Source organism: Ornithorhynchus anatinus, chromosome 18, assembly GCF_004115215.2.
Source record: "Ornithorhynchus anatinus isolate Pmale09 chromosome 18, mOrnAna1.pri.v4, whole genome shotgun sequence".
NCBI lineage: Eukaryota > Metazoa > Chordata > Mammalia > Monotremata > Ornithorhynchidae > Ornithorhynchus > Ornithorhynchus anatinus.
Genome location: NC_041745.1, coordinates 3,296,824 through 3,319,290, shown reverse-complemented (window position 1 = coordinate 3,319,290; position 22,467 = coordinate 3,296,824). Strand labels below are relative to the sequence as shown.

The 22,467-nt window shown below is 61.3% G+C and overlaps 1 protein-coding gene across 4 annotated transcripts in view; it reads right to left on the bottom strand.

Annotated features, from left to right (window-relative positions):
* Positions 1–22,467, bottom strand: part of ERI3 (ERI1 exoribonuclease family member 3) — a 145,994-nt gene that overhangs the window by 84,077 nt on the left and 39,450 nt on the right. For all 4 annotated transcript variants that reach the window (XM_029083467.2, XM_029083470.1, XM_029083469.2 and 1 more), the window contains exon 6: positions 2,527–2,599. In XM_029083467.2, the coding sequence (XP_028939300.1) occupies positions 2,527–2,599 (73 nt within the window). The remainder of the gene's footprint in view (positions 1–2,526; positions 2,600–22,467) is intronic.

Genomic DNA, 22,467 nt, shown 5'->3' with positions numbered 1-22,467 from the left:
CGTTACGGACGGCGGGGGAGGTGCGAGAGAGGCGTGGCTTTACGCATCTGCAGCCGCCGACTAGACGGTGAGGTCTCCGTAGGGCAGGGATCGTGTCCGACCCGACTGTCCAACCCGGGGCTCGACAGAGCGGGTGCTTAGCAAAATACCACCACCCCCAGGGCTCCCCCTCCCTGCGCCGACCGGTCAGGAAAGAACGACTCCTGGGCGACCGCGGAGTAGACGTCACCGAATCGGCGGGAGGGCAGGCCGCCTGCTCCCTGAAAACTAAAACCGGTAGCGGAACCCCGCCTCCCAGGAGCGGAAGACGACCCGGGCAGGTTCCCCTTTACACTGTAGGCCTGCTGTAGGAAGGGAAAATGTCTATTATACTGCACTCTCCCAAGCGCTTAAGAGCCCAGCACTCCGCACACGGTAAGCACTCGAAAAATACGACTGACCGACAGACTCCCGCTCAAGCGTCCAGGGCAGGTGAACCGCCAGAACCCAGCACTTCCTGCAAAGTAGACGGGCCCGCCATCCTCCCAGAGAGACGCCCTCCCTCCCTCCCCAGACCGTCCCACTCCTCTCCCTGCGCCTCGGGCAGACGCCCTGCCCTCCCCTCCTTTCCCGGCTCCCTCAAAACACTCCCTGCCGTGCCCGGGCAGCTGCTCTCGTTACCGGAGTCGGCGCGCGCCGAACGCCCCCGCCCCGAGTCCTCTCTGGCAGCTGACAATTCGCTCCGGATACCCGATGGCTCGGCGACGTTAGAAATGTCAGCAAGCACCCGATTAGGTTAGGTGGGTGGGCGGGCGGATGTATTGGCGGAAAGGGGGAGGGGAAGTCAAATTTCTTTTTCCATGAAATTCCACGGGTTGGGGGGGGGAGGGGGCCGTTCACCGGCCCCGTCCAGGGGAGAACTTGGGACCCAGGATGGCGCGGCCCCTCACAGGAAAGCCTGAGCGGACACCGGTCCAACGTCGGGGGGGCCGCCCCTCCCGAGACATGTCCAAACGCTTCCTCCCTTCCAGTGCCAGCCCCCAGGAGCTTTCCTAGGACGGGGACTCGCGCCCCTCATCTCCATAGCGCTCCAGCTCTGATCCCTGGGTCGAGCTTCCTCTCCTGCCGACCAAGAGCTAAACGGGGCCCACTGGGACCGGCGAGGGAAGGGGCGGCTGGCCACCGGGCTCCCAAGGCCGGCCGGGAGCCGGGTCACGGAGGAAAAGCTTCAAGGGGGCAGGTCCTCCCACCTCCGCATCCCTCACGTGTCCCCCGTCTGTCCTGAGGAGGAGGAGGAGGGACTGGCTTAGAGATCCACTGAAAGATGAGAACCACCAGCACGCCGAGTTTCCACCCTAGGCTTCGCTCCCGAGCGGAGAGCCGGAGGGGCTGGCCCGGCCCGGTGGGATTCAAGTGCGGAAATCCCGGAGCCGGTCAGCCCTAGCGCCTCCCAGGTGTTCAGGCTCTCCCCCCGAGGGCCTCCCACCCCACGGCCCCGGCTCCGACCGAAGATGCTCGCTGCCGACCCACGGCTCCAGACTGGCTGGGGATGTTCCCCACCTCGGTCCCCGCCCTCGACTCCCGGCTCCTTTCGACCCGGGACGGAGCGTGGGTCTGGGGGAGCTCCCGGGGCCCCGGGGATCCGCGTCGCCACGGTCGGCTTCCTCGCCATTCCGCCGGCCCGGGGACCGGCCCGCCGTCGCTCTCCGTCCCCCGCAAAGTTTAGTGAACTTCAAACGGCAATCGCTCACGGTCACCGCCCCGCGCTTTCAGACCGCACTGACGGAGGCCCGGCGATCAGCCGTGAGATCGGCTCTGACAGCTAGCTGGGGAGGCGAGACCCCCGAAAGGTTCGCTGGAACGTGCCGTCGGCGCGGGCCGCCCCTCCGCAACCGGATGGGATCATCCCTCCTGCCAGGCGGGTGACCTCACTCCGTTCTCCTACGATACTCGCACAGGGGCCTGCCCGTATGGGCCATCCCTGGAGGTTGGGGGGTATTCTCCCTGCCCCGAAAGGACGGCTCGGGCCCTCCCCATCCCCAGCCCTCCCTGTGACCCCCAGAGGAACCCACACCTGACCCTAACCCTAAGGGGGGAACGTATCGTGGGTCTCCTTGACCGCCTGCCCCACCGGCTCTGGTGACTTGGGGAGAGGTCATCTGCCGACCTGCCCAAATCCCAAAGAGACGCCGGTCGTTTCCAGGGAAAGAACGGGCCGAGACTGCAGCGGCAGGGGGCCAAAAGGGAAGGAGCAACAGCTCCGAGAGCGGAGGGTCGGCCGAGGATAGCGGCATCGCACGTGCACGCACGCAGACACACAGACACTCGTGCGGTATCGAGCTCCGGGCCTACTGGACCCACCCCCTTGCCCCACGTTGGCCCAAAACACGCCACGCGAGCGGACCGCGGTCCCCCACCAATGCCTCCCCGACCCTGGAAAGAGGAGAAGGATGAGGAGGAGGAGAAAGAACAGGAAGAGCGCGACCCCAGAGGGAAACAGAAGGGGAAGGGGGAGGCGGGGGCAGGGTGGTGACGGCGTTTCGGTACCTTTTTCAGGTTGATCCACTGTTTGAAGTAGTCTGCCACCGGCAGCCCTAAGTACTGGCATTGGCCCGGCAGCCTGCAAGAGAGGAAAGACAGCCGGTTGGATGCCATCGCGGTGCCCCCGCGATGCCCACCCCGGTCTCCCAGCCCGCGGGGCGGACGGAGCGCGGGGCGCCGCCTCCGGGGGGGCTCCCAGGGCCGCGGGGAGCGGCTCAAGCCACCGACGCCCAGCTTGGCCGGCGAGACGAGTCTGTCGGTCAGTCGGTCGTATTTATTGAGCCCCACTCAGCGCTCGGGAGAGGACAAGGGAACAATATAACAGACAAGAGTCCCCGCCCACAACTTCCTTAGGGCCTGGTGGCCGGGGCCCTTCTGTCTCAGGGGCCCGAGCTCTGGGGGACCAGGACGGAGAGTCGGGGGGCGATCAGACTGTAGCGTCCCTCTGAAAAAGACAGGAAGCTCCCTGTGGGCGGGGAACGTGTCCGCCGACTCTTGTAAGCGCTCAGTAGGGAGCTCCTGATCGGTCGGTTGATCGACTGACCGAATGACTTCAGTCTCCTCACCTGTACCAGGGAGATGCAACGCCCGTTCTCCCTTCTACCTAGACTGCCTCGTCTCTACCCCGGCGTTCAGTTCAGCGTTTGGCGCAGAATAAGCGCCTTCGGCAGGACCGAGAGACCAGCGCCCACCCTCACCCCGTAGCTTCCCTGACAGCCGTCGGCCGGGGCACCCGCGACGGGGGGACGGGGGGACGGGGAGACCTCACATGGCAGCCCCTCGCCCGAATGAAACGCCAGCTCTCTGATCTGCCAGGGTATGAGTCACCCCTTTTTAAACCGAAGGCCGGGCCCGGCGGGGCTTTATAGAGGGGTGGGGGACATATGGAAGAAATACGGCTCTCTGGCACGCGCGTCCCCCGGTACAACGGCCAAAGCCGGCCAAGTCCCCGTTAAAGCTGCACCTGCCGGACGGAGTAGAGCGCTCCGAGGCCGACACGCCTCCCGTCCGGCTCCAGATCGCCCAACTGCGGCACGGCAGAGTTTTATTGAAAGTTTGCACGTTATTAAATCGCCCAGCCCGGCGTATTTTAAGTGACGGACAAGGGTCTCCTGAACACAGTGGAATCACGACTGGACAAACACCAGACACGAAAGGCGGAGGAGACGTTCGTATCGCCACGTTCTCGCCCCACCCTAGAGAGGGGGGCACTCTTTCCACGGTTCCAGGGAGACCTAGTCTACCTGGCCTTCGGAGAAGAGGCCACGAATGAGAACTTCGGGTAGGAGGAGGGATGGAGAGACGCAGGGTTCTCGGCCAACGCCTCACAAACCTGGAAGCACGTTTCCGTCCGCCTCTCCCACTAGAGTGTAAGTTCCCCGTAGGCAGGAAATGCACCCTATGTTTCTTCTTTCCTGAGCTCCGGGTGGGCCCTCAATAAAAACCACCAGAAAGACCCGATGTCTTCGGGTCTCGGAGGGTCTGAGGGGATGGTTCGGGGGAGAAAACTGAGCCCCAGACTTAGTTGCCAGGATCCCCGACACGTGGCCCGTCCGGGCAGAGGAAGTAAGAAGCCGTGTTTCGATGGCCCACGTGACATGGCCTAGTGTCCTCTCCCGCCTCACCCCAAAACCTTGTTTCGCTCTCTCCCTCTCACGTCACCTATGAACTCTGATCTAAGCCCCGAGTAAGTAGACACGATCCCTGCCCACCAGGAGCTTACAGTCTGGATTCAGAAGGTCCACCCCAGGCCTTACAGAATGAGCGGCTCTACCACCGGAAAACACCAGCTTTGGATTCCGAAGTGGCTCGGCGCACGCTCGGCACCTCAGTGACTCCGGGCGCGACTTCGATTCGAATCCCACTGCCCCGATTCCCAAGGACCTGGGGGTTCGGCGCTGATCATTTCACACAGCTGGTATCGCCCAGCCCCAGATTCAACACTCCCTTAAACACATCATCTGGCCCGGCTTCCTGCTATCGTCAAATGAAATTTTATACGGCCGGTCCGCAGGTGTGATTTTTCCCCTCCCACCGCCCCCAATCTTTACGAGGGGTTCGTATGACATCACGGCCGACCAATCGGAAAGGGGCAATTATGCCAGGTTGTAAAACGGAATGGGTTTTCTCATATCGAAGCTGAACTCATTTCCCCGAGCGACGGGCTCCCTCCGCGGAGGTGGCCGGGTTGGGCCTCGGGCAGCCGTCGGCCGAGCCTACGGAGGAGGAGCTTTCCTGTAGCCGGGCGGAAGCTGCGCTCTCTTGGGGCTTCGGGGAAGCAGTGGCGGCGGTCCCCGGCCCGTGCCGGCTCCGCCCCTCCCAACCACCCGGGAGGACTTAACCTCTCTTTCCGCTTCCACGGAGAGAAGGAGGGGTCTGGCCAGTGGCCCTTGCCCTCCCGGAATTCCTCCTCAAAAGCAGGGCCCGGGCTCTCCGGCCCGTTCCCCGCCAAAATGGCGGACGGGTCGGGTCAAGGGGAATTTCACCTGTGCCACGGGCTTGGCCGGCCCAGGCCTCAAGCCCTTTCCATCCGTCGAGTGCCCGCGTGCGCGGCTCCGTACCGAACGCTTGGCGGAGGGTCGCGGAGCGGGTAGAGACGATTCCTTCCCTCCGGGAGTCTCCGGTCCAGCCGGAGAGACGGACTGAGATAACGGCGTGGGAGGAGCGAGTCAGAGATGACCTCCGGAGCCAGCCGGGTCTCTCCCCCCTCTGCCGATCCAGGAAGAACTTAAACCAGCTCTGGGTGATAAACGGCTCGGCTTTAGTTATCACTTTTCCTTAAGTTAAGGAGAGCGGCCCCGTGATGGATGGGCTGGAATTTGGTTATCGGGAAGGGCTGTCAGCCAGGGTTGCCTATCTCCACACACATTTAGCGGGGCATCATTACGCGATGGCACACGGAGTTAAAATATGACCCGGGGTATTGAGAGAGAGAGAGAATGGGACTGAAAAAAAAAAAAATAGCAAATTGAGCAACAATAAAAGAGCGAGGGAGGGCCGGGACGTTATCGGGCTGGCGACACCTTTTATCTCCGCCTGGTTAGCTGGAGCCGGGCACAAATTGGTCCTTCTTCCACTATTGTAGCCTCTTGTACAAACAGAGGCAGATAAAATGTGTCACCACTGTGATAGCATATCAATTTAACCCTAATTATCCAGGGGGTCAAACTAGGAAATAGGGGTTTCTCATTTCAACAGGTTCCTCGGTCTCCGCTCCGAGCCGCCGCGGTAAGTGGAGGAGGGCGGGGGATGGGGGGGGGGGGGGATTCGTAATTGAATTCAGACACTCAGGTGGTCTTGTGGTATAAAAAATTAATGTGCGGGCCTCCTCGCTAATCAAAGCAGGGTAAATGTCCATCTGCTGCCGCTTCTAGGTTCCCGGTGTCGGGACAAGGAGAAATCGGGCCGTTCTCGGCCCGCTGGGGGACCCGACGCAGGCCTGGCTGGGGGAACCTCCTTCTCTTTGGACAAGGCGGAGTACCGTTCGCTCTTAAAAGCCGGCGTTCCACACGGATCTCCGAAGGTCAGAGAGGCGGAGACGGCCCTGCTTGTGGACGCTCACAGACCGGTTCGAACCAAACCCCCCCCCCGGCCCCGGGGGATCGGATAGCTCCGCTCCGAGGGAGCCAAGGTGGACGTTTGGCCGAGGACGCCGTCCGCCGTCTCCGAGGGTGCATTTAACGGCCAGCTGGAACGAGCGAACCTCCGTCGGCCCGGAGTGGGGCTGGAGGGCCTATCCCGCTCCCCACGGGAGCGGCTTCCGGAAGCGGCGGCGGCGTCTGCCGCCCCGACAGAGCCCAGCCCGACTCACCCGCCACCTGCCCGCGCCCGGGAGTGGCCGTGGGGGCGGCGCTTCCTCCGGCCGCCCGCTCCCGGGAAAGCTCTCTCAGAGGAAAGGGTCAGGGTTGTTGAGCGGGAGCGAGAGGACGGGAGAAACACGAGCCGCCACCACCTCGCAGGAGGAGCCCGGGAGACCCGAAGTCTCGACCCAGCTTCACCACTAGCCTGCCGGATGCGCGCCTCAGCTTCCGCATCTGTGAAACGGGGAAGAAATGCCTGCTCTCCCTCCCGCTGAAGACTGAGAGACAGGGAACTAGGTCTGATCTGATCAGCTTGCATCTCAGTACCATTCTTGATACGTAATAAGCGCCTGATAAATATTATCATCATGATCATTCTTTTCATCATCACGTTGATTTGCCGGGACCACCGTCAGGGACAGAAGCTCGGGCCGGATGGCCGCAAAGGTCTGAGCCAATGCGGAACTGCTTACGATCTTTACTGAGAAGCAACATGGCATAGGAGACAGAGCTCGGGCCCGGGAGTCAGAAGGCCGTGGGTTCTGATCCCGGTCCCGCCACTCGTCTGCTGTTTGCCCTTGTCGCTTTACTTCTCTGTGCCTCAGTTACCTCATAGGTAAAATGGGGATTGAGACTGTGAGCCCCATGCGGGATGGGGACCGTGTCCAGTCCAATCTGCTTGTATGCACTCCACTGCTTAGTACAGTGTCTGGCACAGAATAGGCACTGATACCATTATTATGATCATGAGTACTAAAATGGTCTGGGGAGATGTGAGCGTGAAGTGGGAGGAAATAACTTTTAGGGTTTTACCCAATTTATACTGTCTTTTACACCTGACCCCTCCCACCAGCAAAAATTTAATTTTTTAAACACATTCTCTTTTTCTTAATATTTTCACTGTCAAGCGGACTTGTTAATTTGGAAATCCATCCTAATTCTGCCAGGGTTGACAAGTTGATTTAACGCGCTCGTGTGAGGAATCCTCAATGTCGTCAAGAGACTCGAAACCGATTTTGGAAGGAGAAATCTGGACGGTTTGGTTACCTCCAGCTACACTTAGACGCCTCGACTGAGGGCCGACGGCCCCGCGTTTTCAGAGCTTCGGCTCTGCGACGTGTCGCTTTCAACTTTACTACGTCGGCCTCCCTCACGGCTCTAGCGCCGCGGGGAAACGGGAAGGCCACTTTAAAAGTCGCGGAATGGGGGGGCAAGAGAGGGGAGCGTTTAAAGGGGCTGGGGGGAACGAAGACGCGTCCGAAGCACCTCCACCTGAGGAAGAGTCGACCGCCCCATGGGGGAAACCCTTCCGTCTCAAAGGGATTTACTAAGCTCCTGGGTGCAGAGCGCCGTATTAAGCATGGGAAAACAAACACTAGGTGAGAATTAAAATTCTGGGTGAGAAATATTACTCATCTCTAATTAGGTAACTATCGATATCTGACCCTAGTTAGGAACCAACCCTCCATTTACAACACCTTTCTCCCCCCTACTTAGACCGTGGAGCCTCAGGCCTGGGTCCGACCTGATGACCCCGCACCTCCCCTGACGCTTACTTCAGCTCCTGGCATCTAGTAAGCGCTTAACAAATACCACAGTTATTGATTACCACTTACAGCTCCCACAAGGAAAACGGTTTAGACTTAACCCTCGGGTTCTCTGGAACCAATCCGAGCGACGCCGGCGTATTTTTCTTGTCCCGGGAGGGCTTCCCTTCTCCGACTCCATACGGCGCCCGGAGTTTCCACAGGGAACTGGCCCCTCGGGAGGGATCTGCTCATCTCTTGACTGCGTGTCAACAGTCCTCTCCCTTCAACATCACACACCCTTCACCTCAAACCCAAGCCCCGGACGGCGGACTTGAGGGCTCGGTGCTGGAGCCTCGTCGCCCGGGGTCGAGCCAGGCCGCTTGGTGAAGCCGAGCCGGTGACTCGCGTGATAATGACGACGGTACTGGTCAAACGTGTACCGTGAGCCCAAGCCCCGAACTAAGCGCTGGGGTAGGCGCAAGGTAATCAGGTTGGGCAGCAGTCCCTGTCCCCTCCTGAGGAGGAGGGAGAACGGGCACTAAATCCCCACTTTTACAGAGAAGGAAACTGAGACCGAGAGAAGTTCAGTGACCCGCCCAAGCTCACACAGCAGGCAAGTGGGGATTAGGACCCGGGTCCTCTGACTCCTGGGCTCTTCCCACTACGCTACACTGCTTCGCCACTCAATCGACGGCACTCACGACGTACAATACGTAGTTCTAATCCCGGCTCGTGTTCTCCGGCTCCTTCATCCTCTCTGGGCCTCGGTATCCTCAGCTGTAAAATGGGGATAAGATCCACGCTCTCCCCACGCCGTGGGCCGGTGAGCCCCGGAAAGGACAGGCCCAGAGTCCCTTCTGGCGATCCCATCCCTACTCCGGCCCTTAGTCCAGTATTCTGCCCACGGGAGACATTGTTCCTAACAGAAAATTGAACAGGTTCCGCAACATCACCGGAAAAACCTTTCCCGTGCCGATGTGGCCGTGGGGGAATCGTAAAAAACCCACGGGAAAATAAAGCCCAACGTTCTTTTCCTTACGTTTTCGACCTCACTGGCACGCGGATTAGAAAACTGCTAGACCTGAGTCTTGCTCTCGATTGCAGCTCGCTGGACGGTGATACGGGGCGGTGAGGGTTTTGCTCGTAAAAATTTTAATGACGGTGACGATGGCATTTAAGCGCTTACTATGTGCCAAGCGCTGTTCGCTCCCAGAAGCCAGATGGTGCTAGTACTTGTACGTAAGCTCCTCGAGGGCGGATTCCCTACCCTCTTGTCTACTCATTCACTCAGCCGTATTTACTGAACGCGGACTGTGGGCAGAGCACTGTACTGAGTGTTTTATAACGACAGACTGACACGTTCCCTGCCCGCAACGAGCTTACTCGGTTCGGTACGCTGCCTAGAACTCTGTGAGCTTGGCAGATCACCAGAGGTTGTGGGCTGGGTCCCATTCAGGCAGAATTTAGCCTTCGGCATGTGAAAACACATACCCCCGTGCTGAATTTCTTTTCTTCCTCAAAGCCCAGAGGGAGAATCCTTTTCCCCCTCCTTCTCCCTCCCTGCTCTCAGCCCAGGCCACAAGCAGGACTGCAGGTTCCCTTGCCGACCCCGGGCTACGGAAAGCCGATCCACTCGCCGGGGGCCGCGGGGAGACGGGAGACAGCGCTGTCTTAAATACCAACCTGACAGCCGACTCCTCGTCTGTCTCGTCCTCTCCGGCCTCCCCCACCGCCCGTCCGAGCTCGTCACGGTACAGGTCTATAAGCAGCACATCAGCCTGAAATATCAGCGCGCGTGAAGGAGCGGGGATCCGAGGGCGAGGGAGTGGGGAGAAGAGGGAGAGAGCTTCCGTCGGCTGTCAGGGAACACTAATGAATTTCAACAGCGGCCGTCGGCCTTCAGATGGGCCGGGGAGGTGGTTAGGGATGCGGGGGTTGGTTGCACGTGAAGCGGGGGGAAGAGAGAGAGAGAGAGAGAGAGAAGCACACATATAGACACACACACACACACGAGAGCCTTTTAACTAGAAATAGTCACAGGATGAAAATGCCTTCTTCCAAAGCTTCTCTGTTCCACATGTCCTTGCAGAGGTGAAGCGGCCATCTAGTATGGCGCTAGGAGAGGCCTAGGGAGGGAGGATGAGGGGCTGAGGAGCCCCCCAGCCTGCTGCAAATTGCTGTCCCCCATTCCACCCTCTGCCCAGAACAATCCTAGCTGCCCAAACGGGCCTGGATTCGAGTCCACGCTCTGGAGCGGCTGGAGGCGGATTTGTTTTCTCCCCTCCCTTCGGAGGAAGCGCACGGGAAGAAAGGACGGGAGCCTCGCTGCCCTCTCGTCTTAACAGGTGCCATCAACTCCCTCCCCCGCCCCTCTTCCTCAGACCACACTTTGCCCAGCACTTTCCCGACCGGCGGTCGGCCCCTTGGGCTCGAGGCTTCGGTGGGGGGCTTCGGGGGAGGTGCTCAATCAATACCATCGACGAAACAATCGCAACGGCGAGACCGGTTCTTTGGGAACACGGACGCTCTGCCCTCCATGGTCCGGCTCGTCAGGGCGACTCAATCTGGGGGTGTTTCAGAGGGTCGTTCAAACCTGAGAGGCGGCGTGGTTCAGGGGACTTCCAGGCGGGACCCAAGAACTCCGCCGCCTGGTAAACTAAGCTCATTTTTCCAGACACTACTTTCTCCTCTTTAAAAAAAAAATAAAAAATGATAGTCTTTAATGGGATCTGTTAAACATTTACTGTGCAAAGCACTGGGTTGGATAATCGCGTTGGACATCGTCCATGTCCCATGTGGGGCTCACAGCCCTAATCCCCATTTTACAGATGAGGGAACTGGTAGTACTGGTGCAGTTGGTGGTCGCAGAAGAGAATCTCTCCGAGACTTCGGCAGCTCTCGCCCGGCAAGCGGCTGGGCACGCTTATCCTACAGTAGCCAAAAGGTGGCAAAAAACTGTAGCCAAACACACCCCCGCACTGGGCCTGGTCCTCGCGGCGAGTGCCCTCCGGGGGGGCCAGGGCATAGTGGATTGAGTCCAGGCTTGGGAGTCAGAAGGACCTGGGTTCTAATCCCGGCTCGGCCACTTGTCTGCCGTGTGGCCCCGGGCAAGTCGCTTGGTTTCCCTGTGCCTCAGTCACCTCATCTGTCAAACGGGGATTGAGATTATGAGCCCCACGTGGGATGGGGACTGTGTCCAACCCGATCAGCCTGTATCTACCCCAGCGCTTAGAACAGCGCTCCACCCATAGTAAGCGCTTAACAAATGTCATCGTTATTATTTATAATAATACCCGTCCCACACCCCGCGTGATCCGAACAGGTTCACGCGGCCCTCGACTCCTCTCACCGGAGCCGGTTTCCTCAAACAGGAAGGACGGACGCGGGTCGGCCAAGGCGAGGTCCCAGCCCGCCCTTCCGGGGACCGGACGGCTCCGGCGAGCCGACCCGACGGGCAGCCTTTCCCACCCGACCCGGCGGGAGGCGGGTGCCCCGGCCCGACGGCAAGCCGGGTTCCTAAGGCGCGCCCTTCGTACCTGCCCTTCGGAGGGCTTAGCCACGGGTTCCACCTCTCACCCCCACGGCCTTTCTAAATAAACAGAATGCCGGGCAATTTCCCTTGGGGCCTGTGTATATAAGACATATACACACGTGCACACACTCACATATACACCTGCGTACATGCAAGCTGGAAGGTCATTAGAGCGCGCAGGCTGTATTTCTGCTAAGTGGAGGGTTTCACCCGGGTTTGCCTCACTGGGTTTCCTGCTCGGGCCCCCCAAAATTAATGGCCGCATTTCAGACTGCAGAGAGAGGGATACATAAACACGGGAAGAGAAAGAAAGGAGGAGGAGGAGGAGGAGGAGGAGGAGGAGGAGGAGGGGCCGTGGAGGGGCGACCGGGAGGCAGAGAGAGGCTGCAGGTGCCAGAGATTGTAATAACAGCTCTCCCTGGCAGCTTCCAGTAAATAAGATCATGTATTCCAGGCTGACGGGTCAACCCGGAGGGGCCCTCCGTCTTCACCGCAGGGTGCCCCCGGAGCCGTTCCGGGTCAGGGGATCCCGTCGCTCAGTGGAGCTTCCAGGAGGGGACCCCGTCCCGAGCCCGACGGGCCGGGGACGGCAGAGCGATCGCGGGGACGAGACGCCGCCCCCGAGGCGGCCTCCCCCGCGACGCGCCGGGGGGACGGATTCCGCGGCCGCCAGAGCCCCAGACTCGCGGCAGCGGAGCAGCGAGGGCGCGGAGACCGTGGCACAAGCCGACCGTACCCCCGAAGGATAGTTACAACAATAACTGCGGTATCGTTAAGCGCTTACTACGTGCCGGGCGCTACGCTAAGCGCTGGGGAGGAGGCAAGCAAATCGGGTTGGGCACAGTCCCTGTCCCACATGGGGCTCACAGTCTCGATCCCCATTTTACAGAGGAGGGAACTGAGGCGCAGAGAAGTGAAGTCACCCAGCAGAGAAGTGGCAGAGCCGGGATTAGAACCCATGACCTTTTGACTCCCAAACCCGTGCTCTATCCATCAGCCCAAGCTGCTTCCCAGGACAGGAAACGTACCTGATTCCCAACTGCGTATTCCTTCCCGGCGCTCAGCACGGTGACTCTGCCACTTAGGAGCTGCGTGACTCTGGGGAAGGCACTTAACTTCTCTGGGCCTGAGTTACCTCACCTGGAAAATGGGGATTAAGATTGCGATCCCCACGTGGGACCACCTGATTACCTTGCATCTATCGCAGCAGCTTAGAACAGTGCTCGGCGCATAGTAAGCGCTTAACAAATACCATTATCCGGGGTCAGCCTTAAAAGAGGCGCCCTCATTTCCCAGCAATGGGAAAGTGAAGCCGTTGCTTTAATCCCTTTCTCCTTTTCGCACTCCCAGTGCACATGAAAACCGGTACGCACGCCAGCCCCCGTATACGTAGTCAGTTCTCCTATGTTTCCGGAAAACTCCGCCTTACGGAAATCTCGTGGGCCCAATCTCGTGTCGTCTTGGCCTCGGACGGACACGCGCTGTCACAAGCAAGCGCCTGGGGACTGACCACAGGTGTATCTAGGAGGGCCGGCGGCGGTCCGCCATCCACTTTGGGCCCGTGCAATTCTACCGTCGGGTAGAGAGGCGGCTCTTCTCCAGAAGAGGCCGAGAGGGCCCCCCGTGAGGAGAGCAGGAAACGGTCCCGGAGCTTCTGGGGAGAACTCTGTCATCTCCGACAGTGTCCAACACCGGGGACGACCTACCGACACCCCCTCCCTCCCGCCTACCTCCTTCCTACCAGGGGATCGGACCGACGCTCAACTGGGAGAATTCCCGACCGGAGCCCGGAGCCGAGCGAGAGGTGCCCGGCCGAGGTCGGCCCGGACCTTCGGGGGCCGAGGGTACCCTCTCGCGGTCCCCGGAGAATGACTCCTTTCCATCCCCTTCCCCGGGGCCGTCGCCCGGTCGTTAACGTCGCCCGTTCACGGGGCCCGAGTCCACGGCTTGACAGGAGCTCTGAGGTCGGACGGCCCAGGCCGCCCTCCTTGGAGGAAGCGGCTTCCCCTTTATTGCCGGGGAGGGGGCGGTCCCTGCTTCCGGAGCCATGTCATTAGCGCGGGCTTCTCCGGAGACCACGGGAAGGGAACCCTCCGGAGCGAAGGACCCAGTGCAGCGATTAGAATGCAGGGAGCTTCGGAAGCCATTTAACTGGGCGACCCCGGGGTCACCCCAGTCGACTCCCGTCCCTGGATAAATATTGTATGAGCTGGGGGGGGGGGAGGGGGATTCACGCGGGTGCCACCCTCGATGTCTCCCCTCCCTCCTGCCCCCTCCCCCTCGGCATCCTCACCCGGGTTGCCTCAAGCAAGACCCGCCGGTGAGCCACATAACCGACGCATCCGGCGGCTGGCGGAGAGATTATTCGGCCGGTGGAGGGGGATTGTGGGGCTGGGACGTGGGAAGTTGAGGGGCAGCCTGGGGGATGGAGAGAGCGTGAGAGACGCAGAGGAGAGGGAGGGATGGGGGGACGGGGGGAGGAGAGAGAAGCAGCTCTTGGTTCTCTTTGGCTCTGGGCTCTTTCTCTTTGGCTCCGGGCTCTCTAATTTAAGATGCAAAGGCCCAGAGGATGGGGAAAAAAAAAAAAATCAAAGCATGCAGCACCGAGGTGAGGGTGGGCTACCCTCTGGCTAGCTTAACCTGGAATCTGCTGCCCGTCTTCCAGCTAGTGGCTCTCGAACTGTCCGGCTCAGGGCAGAGGTGGGGGGCTTCTCGGCCCGTCTTGGGCTCCGGGCTCCAAGGGGCCAGAAGGCAGCAGCGTGGACTAGTGGTTAGGGCCCGAGCCCGGGAGTCCGAAGGACCTGGGTTCTAATCCCCGCCCCGCCACTTATCTGCTCTGTGCCCTTGGGCAAGACGCTTCACTTCTCTGGGACTCAGTTCCCCCATCTGTCAAACGGGGATTAAGACTGCGCGTCCCACGTGGGACACGGACTCTGTCCAATCTGATTAGCTTCTACCTACTCCGGTGCTTAGTACGTTGTTCGGCACCAAGTGAACAGATACAATTCAAAATAGGATGAAGGAGATAAAGCTAGGGCGCGGGGGCTCTGGGGCGAATCCAAGGTAGCCTAGGGTCCCGGGGCTCCCCGCATGCCGGTGCCCTTCCCTTCGGAAGCTCCTTTAGCCACCGTGTAATCTGAGGACGGCACGGCCTGGTGGCTTCGGGCTCTTCTTTTGGGGATCAATCGTGTTCAATTAGCGGCCTCGCGGCTTGTCAAAAGGAAGGGGTCAGGGAGGAGAGAGATGGCGAAGGCAGGAGGGGAGGGGTGGGCTAGGTGAGGCAGAGGTCGGAGGAGTGGTGGGGGGGAGGGCGGCCCACGCCGCTTCAAACCTCGCCAAAACCCCGAGCCCGCCGCCCCAGTTGTGCCCCCGGTTTCTCCAGGCCTGCTCTAATGCACCCTGACATGCCTCTGAAGGCAGAGAGCTGTTTGCCGTCAGCCCCGTGATTTGTTAGTAATTATTTTCATGGTGTCACATCCCTGTCACTCGGTTAACAAAGAGACAGGCTGCCTCGGGCTGCCTGCAAGAAAGAATCAAGAGAGAAAAAGAATTGTCAGGCACCGGGAGATGCTCTTTTGCCGGCTCGCTTGCTCCCCCACCCCCGCCCCCCCAAACCGGGAGTTCTTATCGGGTTCTGAAGAAACTGTTCGAGGGAATCATTCCGGGGAAATCACCTCGCACCTTGACCCCGGTTACGCCACCGTCCCCCTTCCCTCTGAATTTCTATCTAACCCTACGTGCAAATCCACTGGGGCTTCAACGGTTCCAAACGCCACACCCTTCCCGCACACTGGGGCAGCCACGAGGAATCCGGCCTACTGATCCAAGAAGCGCCCGGCTTTTAACGGTTCCTTTCTTTTCCTATGCCCCGGATGCAAGTCCTCTCACCCCTGCCTTTTCGGCGGATTAGCACGAGTGAAGCAGCGTGGTCTAATAGATCGAGCCCGGGCCTGGGGGTCAGGAGGACCTGGATTCTAATCCCAGCTCCACCCCTTGTCTGCTGTGTGACCTGGGGCAAGTCGCTCGACTTCTCGGGGCCTCGGTTACCTCTTCTGTCAAATGGGGATGAGAACTGTGAGCCTCATGTGGGACAGGGACTGTGCCAAACCCGATCTGCTTGTCTCGATCCCAGAGTTTAGTGAAGGGCCTGGCCCATAGTATGCGCATGCCCCCCAAACCATGGAAATAACCACCCAAACTGACTTTAAGACGCCTCTTTCTGCAGAGTTTCGTCGGCTCTAGGCCGGTGCGGAATATTTTCCACGGTGCCCAAGGTGACGGCAAAAGAAGGTCCGTCTGCGCTGTGGCCCCGCCTGACACCCGTGTCGGGTGGAAAGCGGAGGCCTCGGAACCTTCTCCCGTCTCCCTCCCTCCCCTGGTCCGCCCACCCCGGGCCCCTCCTCAATCCAGACCGGACTGGCCCCGCGGGACTAGGTTCCGGGCCCGCCCTCGGCCGTTAGCCCGTCGGCCAGGGGGCCTCCGCCCACAGACGCCAAAGCCGATCCGAGGCCCGATGACGATGGCATCTGTCGAGCGCTTACTATGCGTCGAGCACAGTACTAAGTGCCGGGGTAGATCCAAGCTAATCAGGTTGGACACAGTCCACACCTCCCACGTGGAGCTCACAGTCTCAATTCCCATTTTACGGACGAGGTAACTGAGGCCCAGAGGAATGAAGTGATTTGCCCAAGGGCACAGGGCAGACAAGCGGCAGAGCCAGAATTAGAACCCAGGTCCTTCTGAATCCTCGACCTGGCCTCTTCCCTTTAAGCCACGCTGCTTCCCAGGGCAGAGTACTGGCCTGGAAATGACCGTGGAACACTTCTCGGGACCGATAAAGAGCCCGAACTCCGCTCCGGAAAGAGCAAGACCGAACTCCGCAAGTGTCACGTCATCGACGCGAACCTGGCTCCTGTGTGATCTCGTCTGCTGGGGGAGCTTGGGCAAGTCACTTGACTTCTCTGTGCCTCAGCTCCTTCATCTGTTAAATGGTGAATGAGACTGTGAGCCCCACGTGGGACTCAGACTGTGCCCAAACTGATTCGCTCGTATCTACCCCGGTACCTAGAACAGTGCCTGACACACAGCGAAAGCTCAACGGATATCTTAAAAGAGAAATAAAAAACACCTTGGCCGGATCGTCCCGGAAACGGCTCCCGGGAGCCTCGAGAAGCTGACTGATCGCTCAAACCAACTCTCACAGGGGGATGGCTTCCCGCCGCCCATCCCCGTGCCGCCCCGCGACCCCGACCCCGAACGGTCCCGGCCGGGCCGGAGCAGGCTCCCCCCCCGGCCGCGTGCGGACGCCTCGCGCCCAGCCTGCGGAGCCGTCACTCACCCGGCACCGTGCCGGACTCCGCGAGGTTTCTCCGGGCTGCGCGGTGACCCCCCCCCCCACCAGGGACGAGGCAGACCGATCGGATTCACTTTCCCCGGCAACCCAGGCCGGGCCGGAAACCGGCGTTCCCCGGGGAGACCGGCGAGGGCACCGGCCCGGGAGCCACAGGGGCCCTCTCGGCCCAGCCGCGCCTTCCGGATCGCTCGCTAGCGGACGCCTGGGCGAGAATCATCCCCGGCCCGCTTTGGCTCCACCGCGTTAGCCCGTCAAACGAGCGATGCTTGTCAGGTGGCCGCGTCGGCGGGGGGGGGGGGGGGGGGGGGGGGGGGCGGTTAGCCCCTCGGCCCGGAGGCCGTCTCGGGAGCCCTACGTCCGCCACCCCGAGGGCCGGGTGCGCCGGTGGGAGGGGAGGGGGGTTCTCCTTCTCCACCCGTTCCGCTGGGCCGCGTTTTATCGTCGAATTAGGAGAAGAGCACTCGCCTTTTCCCGTGGGTGGGCCGAAGCGAGACCTCCGGACGAGGGCTCTTCGGTGAAGGAGCCGTTGGCCCGTCCGTGCCAGGCTGGACGCTGCCCCCGAGGTGCCCGGCCACGCCTCGCCCAGCTTCCCGCCCCGCCCCACCTGGGGCGGTGGGGCTCGGAATGCCGCCGGCGCCGGGCCCGGGAAGCGGATGCTTCGAGGACCCCGGAGACCGCCAGTGCTCCCCAACTGCGGGACCCTAGCCGGGGGGGGGGGGGGGGGGGGGGGGGGGGAGGGCCGACTGAGACTCTGCCATCCCGCCACAACTCCCCGCCGCGGTGGCAAGGCTGTCCTTGACAGGGTCTGAGACTCTCCTGAACCCGTTCTCCTCGCCTGGGCTGAGGCGGTGGCTTCTCCCAGCAGGTTAAATGAATTTCTCCGCCGAGCACTCTCAGGCCTAAGGACCTGTTAGGCTAACGAGGCTGTGTCCCCACTAATATATTTGAGCTTGGCAGGCCTGATGTCCCTTTCATCTTTTGCTTCAGGTAGCTCCGCTCTTCTTTAATTAATAACATTCCTGCGTGTACGCGGGGAACTTTTTCCGCCCAGAATGAATGGCTCTCTCTCATTAGAGCCGGGACTGTCATGATGTATTCAGGACTGGGTATATGATTCATTTCCCTGTCGGGGGGGGGAGGGGGAGGAGGGGGAAGAGAATAGGAAGGGGGAGAGGGAGGAGGGAGCGGGGAAAGATTTATAATGAGTGACTGAAGGAGCGAGGGCTGACGCACCACCTTGTTAAAGACCAGACTTCCGAAGGAGAGGCTCTTCCCGTTCCGGCCGGCCGGGGAGGAGGGAAAACTCGGGCATCGGAGCGGGTAGTGCGTGTGAGCGGCCCAGGGCTCGGTCGTGGCCGCCCCCACGCCATCGTCACCAACACAAGGAGAGAGCCAAGGTGGCGGGGAGAGAAGAGGCAAGAGGGAAGATGTAGGGAGAGAGCACGCGTTTATTCCCACTGGTATACTCTTCCCCAGGGCTTAGTACAGTCCTCAACGCACGGTGAGCGCTTAATGAATACCGGTACCTACTCTCCCCGCCTCCTCTTTCCCCCAGCAGGCTCCCATCCAAGCTTCCTCCAGATGAGAACGGACGGCGAGCTCCCCGAGGGCAGGGAATGTGTACGGATATCGTTATAACGCACCCTCCCAAGCACTCGGCGGAGCGTGCTGCGCACAGTCAGCCCTCGATAAATACGACCCATCGATTCGGGTGGCTACAGCTGAGCCGGGGGTAGCCGACCAGCAGTGGGACGGCCCGTCTTGCAGGTCCCCGGGGCGGGGCCGAAAAGGAACCCCTGGTCTCTGTCCCACTTAGCCCCAAAGGTCCCCAAGCTGCCCGGACCACGGGCTTGGCCTCGATAAAGGGGGCGACGGCGGAGTGACCGGAGCACCCCCCCCCCCGCCCCGCCCCCGGCTCCCGTTCCGCGGCCCTGCCTTCGGACCCCACGGCGGGCAGGCGCCCTCGCGACCCCGGCGAGCGAACCCCGGGAAAGGCGATGTTTGGCTCCGTTTGGCCGGGCCCACGAGCCACGGCCGTCTGCTGGCCCACCCGCTTCCTACACCCCCGGACCCGGAGCCGCCCGGGGCCAAACCGGGCCCCCCTCGGAGCCCGGCCCCTCCCGTTCCCAGCCATCTCCACCCCCGTCGCCCGCCCTTCGGTCGAGGCCGGCCCCCTCTCACCCGAGGCCGAGAGCGCGGGAACCCGACACGCGGGGAAGCCAAGTCGGGGAAAGCAGAGGGGAGAGGTGAGGGGCGCCGGGTGGTCCGCCCCTCATCGCGGACGGAGGGGTTCTCCGAGCGCCTCGGAACCTCTCCCCGGGGCGGGACGCCAAAATGGGCCGGAAGCACCCTGGGTCCCTTTTAGGCCTGACGGCGGTCCCGGCCCTAGACTCTCAATAAATACAGCTGAACGAATGAAAGCCAAGCGACGGGCCCTGCTCATCCCTCGGCCCGGACGGAAGCCGGGCTCCGGCACGTGAAGCCACCCGGCACCAGAGGCTCTACTCTTCACCCCTTAACAGCATCAGCATCATCAGCGGGTCCGTCATCTTGCAGACGAGATGCCCTGATGCTACAGAATCCAGGAGATTATTCATTTTTCTTTTAACAAAATGAGCGTGGGGGTGGGGGAGTGTTACAACTGAGGCCTCCGCACCGCTCAGCCGGCTGAGATGACGCACCTCACCCTCGCACGCCGGTTCGTTCCAAGCGCGGAAATCCCACGTGGGCCGTGGCTCGCTCAGAGCCGATCGGTCGATCGGTATCTGTCGAGCACTTAACGCGTGCAGAGCGCTGTACCGAGCACTGGGGAGAGGACACTATAACCATATAACAGGCACATTCCTTGCCCACAAAGAGCTCCCCGAGCTCTCGTCAACATCGCCCCAGATGGGACGCCCCACTACAGAAACGCTTCCAAACGCGCCTGCTTGGCCGACGGGGGTCGCCCCCGCTGGGCCCGCGGACCCTCCGAACGAGTTTAACTTTTTCCCACCTTTTTTTTTTTTTTAAATGGTTTTTGTTAAGCACTTACTGTGTGCCAGGCGCTGTACCAAGTGCTGGGGTAGCCACAAGCTAATCGGGTTGGACGCGGTCCTCGTCTCCCGTGGGGCTCACGGTCTTCATCCCCATTTTACAGGTGAGGGAACTGAGGCACAGAAAAGTCAAGTGACCTGCCCAAGGTCCCCCGGCAGAGAAGTGGCGGAGCCGGGATGAGAACCGGGTCCTTCTGGCTCCAACCGCCAGGCCGCACCGCTTCACTCGCCCCAGGACAGAGCGTAGACGCGGTCCTCCGGGGCCGCAGCTTCCCGGGATCCGGGGACCTCCGTCTGATCCGGGCTGACACCCGTCCCCACCCTGTGCTCGCGCACCGCCCCGGACGAGGCAGGGGGAGGAGAGCCGGAAAGAGCTGGTTCAGGGACTGACTCAAGCTTCGGGCCCTCCAAAACGTAGCCGGCCCCGTGAACTCCCAAGGGTCTCGGAGTCGGCCCGCGGTAAGCGCTCAATAACGCCACCGATGGATTTCTATACACGAGTGGCTTTTTCCCCACCCCTCTGACCACGTCGCCGAATTCCTCCCTGTACTGGCCCAGAGACCCGAATCGGGGTGGGGTGGGCGCGGGACCGTGGCCCCCCTCACGCAGGGTCACCCGACTCGGGCCCGGCGCACCGGGTGACCGCCGGCCGGCCCGGGCCGGGCCGAGGTTCGCCGAGCTGTTATCGCTTCTTCTAAACAGAGAGACCCGCTGCTCCTCTCGGGCTCCCACTCCCTCGCCCTCGGGGCCCCTCTTTGCCAGGTAGCCCTTTCCAGCCACCATTTTAGGCCCCGGGAACGTTCCCTGGATGGTTTTTCTAGCTAGCCCCGCCGCAGGTCCGGCGGCTAAACGGGGCGGGATCCTTGGCTTCTCTTGGAAGCCCCCATTGTGAGGGAGGGAATGGGAGGGGTGGGAATGGGGGGAAAAGCAGGGAAAGGGGTTAACGGGGAAGCAAGGAGAACGCCTAGAAGGCAAATTCTTAATGCTCACCCCACTTTCCTCTGTACCGGCTTTCTCCCCCCCGGGAGGGGAGGCTGGGGAAGAGGACTCTGACCCCGTATCCGCCCCAGCGCTTAGAACAGCGCTCGGCCCACAGTAAGCGCTTAACAGATACCACCATCATTAAGGGGGTTTGGAGGCCATGCCCCCCAAGAAACTCTCCCTTCCCCAGCACTTAAAACAGTGGAGTCCACTGTACCAGCGGGCCCTCGCTAGATGCCATCCCTGCTCTACCCGAGATGTGGCTCAGCTCCTCTGCCAGGTTTAAGTAAGTGCTCTGGGGAGGGGGGGAAAAAAATGCCTCGGTTCTCCCTCCCATCCACATCCGCCAGATCAGCCTGAGGGTGCAATTTCACACTTGCAAATTAGAAGCTCCTTTGCTCGGTTAGGCAAATCGGATAAGCCCTTTGTTTGTAAATAAAGCCACTCGCGGTGTCCTGGGGGGGGGGGGGGGGGCCGTAGGCTCGGCCGGGGGCTTGGGGAAAAGACCGAGCCAGCCACTGGCCACTTCCCAGCACCCCTCGCTCCCAGCTCAAGGGCAAGGGATCACGGGAGGAGACGCTTCCCAGGTAGCCCCACTCCACCAACCCCGCCGGCCCCCATCCAGCCCGGCCGGCCGGCCGGCTCTGGGCGTCCCGCTTTCCCCGGCTCGGAGAGAGATGTAGCTCAGTTCCGCTTTGCTAAACCCTATTTGGCAATGTGTCTAAACACATGCAGACTTAATTAGTTCGGGAGGGAGGCCCGGGCCTCCGCGGTGACGGATAAAAGTAATGGGAAATGAGACAAGTCAGAGCCGGCAGGGACTTCTCACTCGAGCTCCTTCGGCTGGCAGGCCGCTGATCGGAGGCGACGGCGGCCCCGGCCGCGTGCCGGGCCCGGCGACGGGCTGCCGCCGGCTCCGGCTCTCCCGGCGGCCCTGCCCTGCGGAGCCTCGGGGACCGGATTCGAAACGCTGTTTCGTTTGCTCGGCCGGGGTACCTGGTAAGCGCTACGTGCGAGGTGCCGTACGGAGCACCGGGGTTACGTACGAGCTGATGAGATTGGACGCGGTCCGGTTCCCACAGGGGGCTCCCAGACTTGATCCCCGTTTTACAGACGAGGCAACAGGCACGGAGGAGCGAAGGGACCCGCCCGAGGTCACACAGCGGACGAGCGGCTTCGGGGGGAGGGACTGGAAGGGCGAACGCGGGCGATAATACTACAAGACGATACGTGACGACGACGGTATATAACGATACACTGCCGTATCGTAGTATCCCAAGTGCTAAGCACTGCGCCCCGCTCACGGTAAGCGCTCGGGAGATGCGACTGACTGAGGTGGGAGGGGAGAACGCGGCCACCCGGGCGACGGGTGAGGGCGTAGGGAGGCAGGAGGTGCGGAGCCGCCGCACCACGACGGGGGCCGGGGCTCGGGCCCGACGTGCTGGCACCGGGCACGTCGCGGTTGAGCCGAAAATTTGAAAACGGATGTCAAAACACCGAAGTGACCGGTGTCGATTTAGCCCCATACGTGTCGAACCCGGGCGGGAGGGACGGCGGGTCTTTACTCAGACTCATCCGGGAGGTTCCGGGAACCCCAACCGATCCAATTCGCCGCCACAGGGGACTGCTGGGGTTTCCTCTCGGGCCGCTTTTATTCTGTCGGACGTCTCATCGAGAGCGCGCCCAGGACGCTGCCGACGAAGAGCGGGCGCCGCCA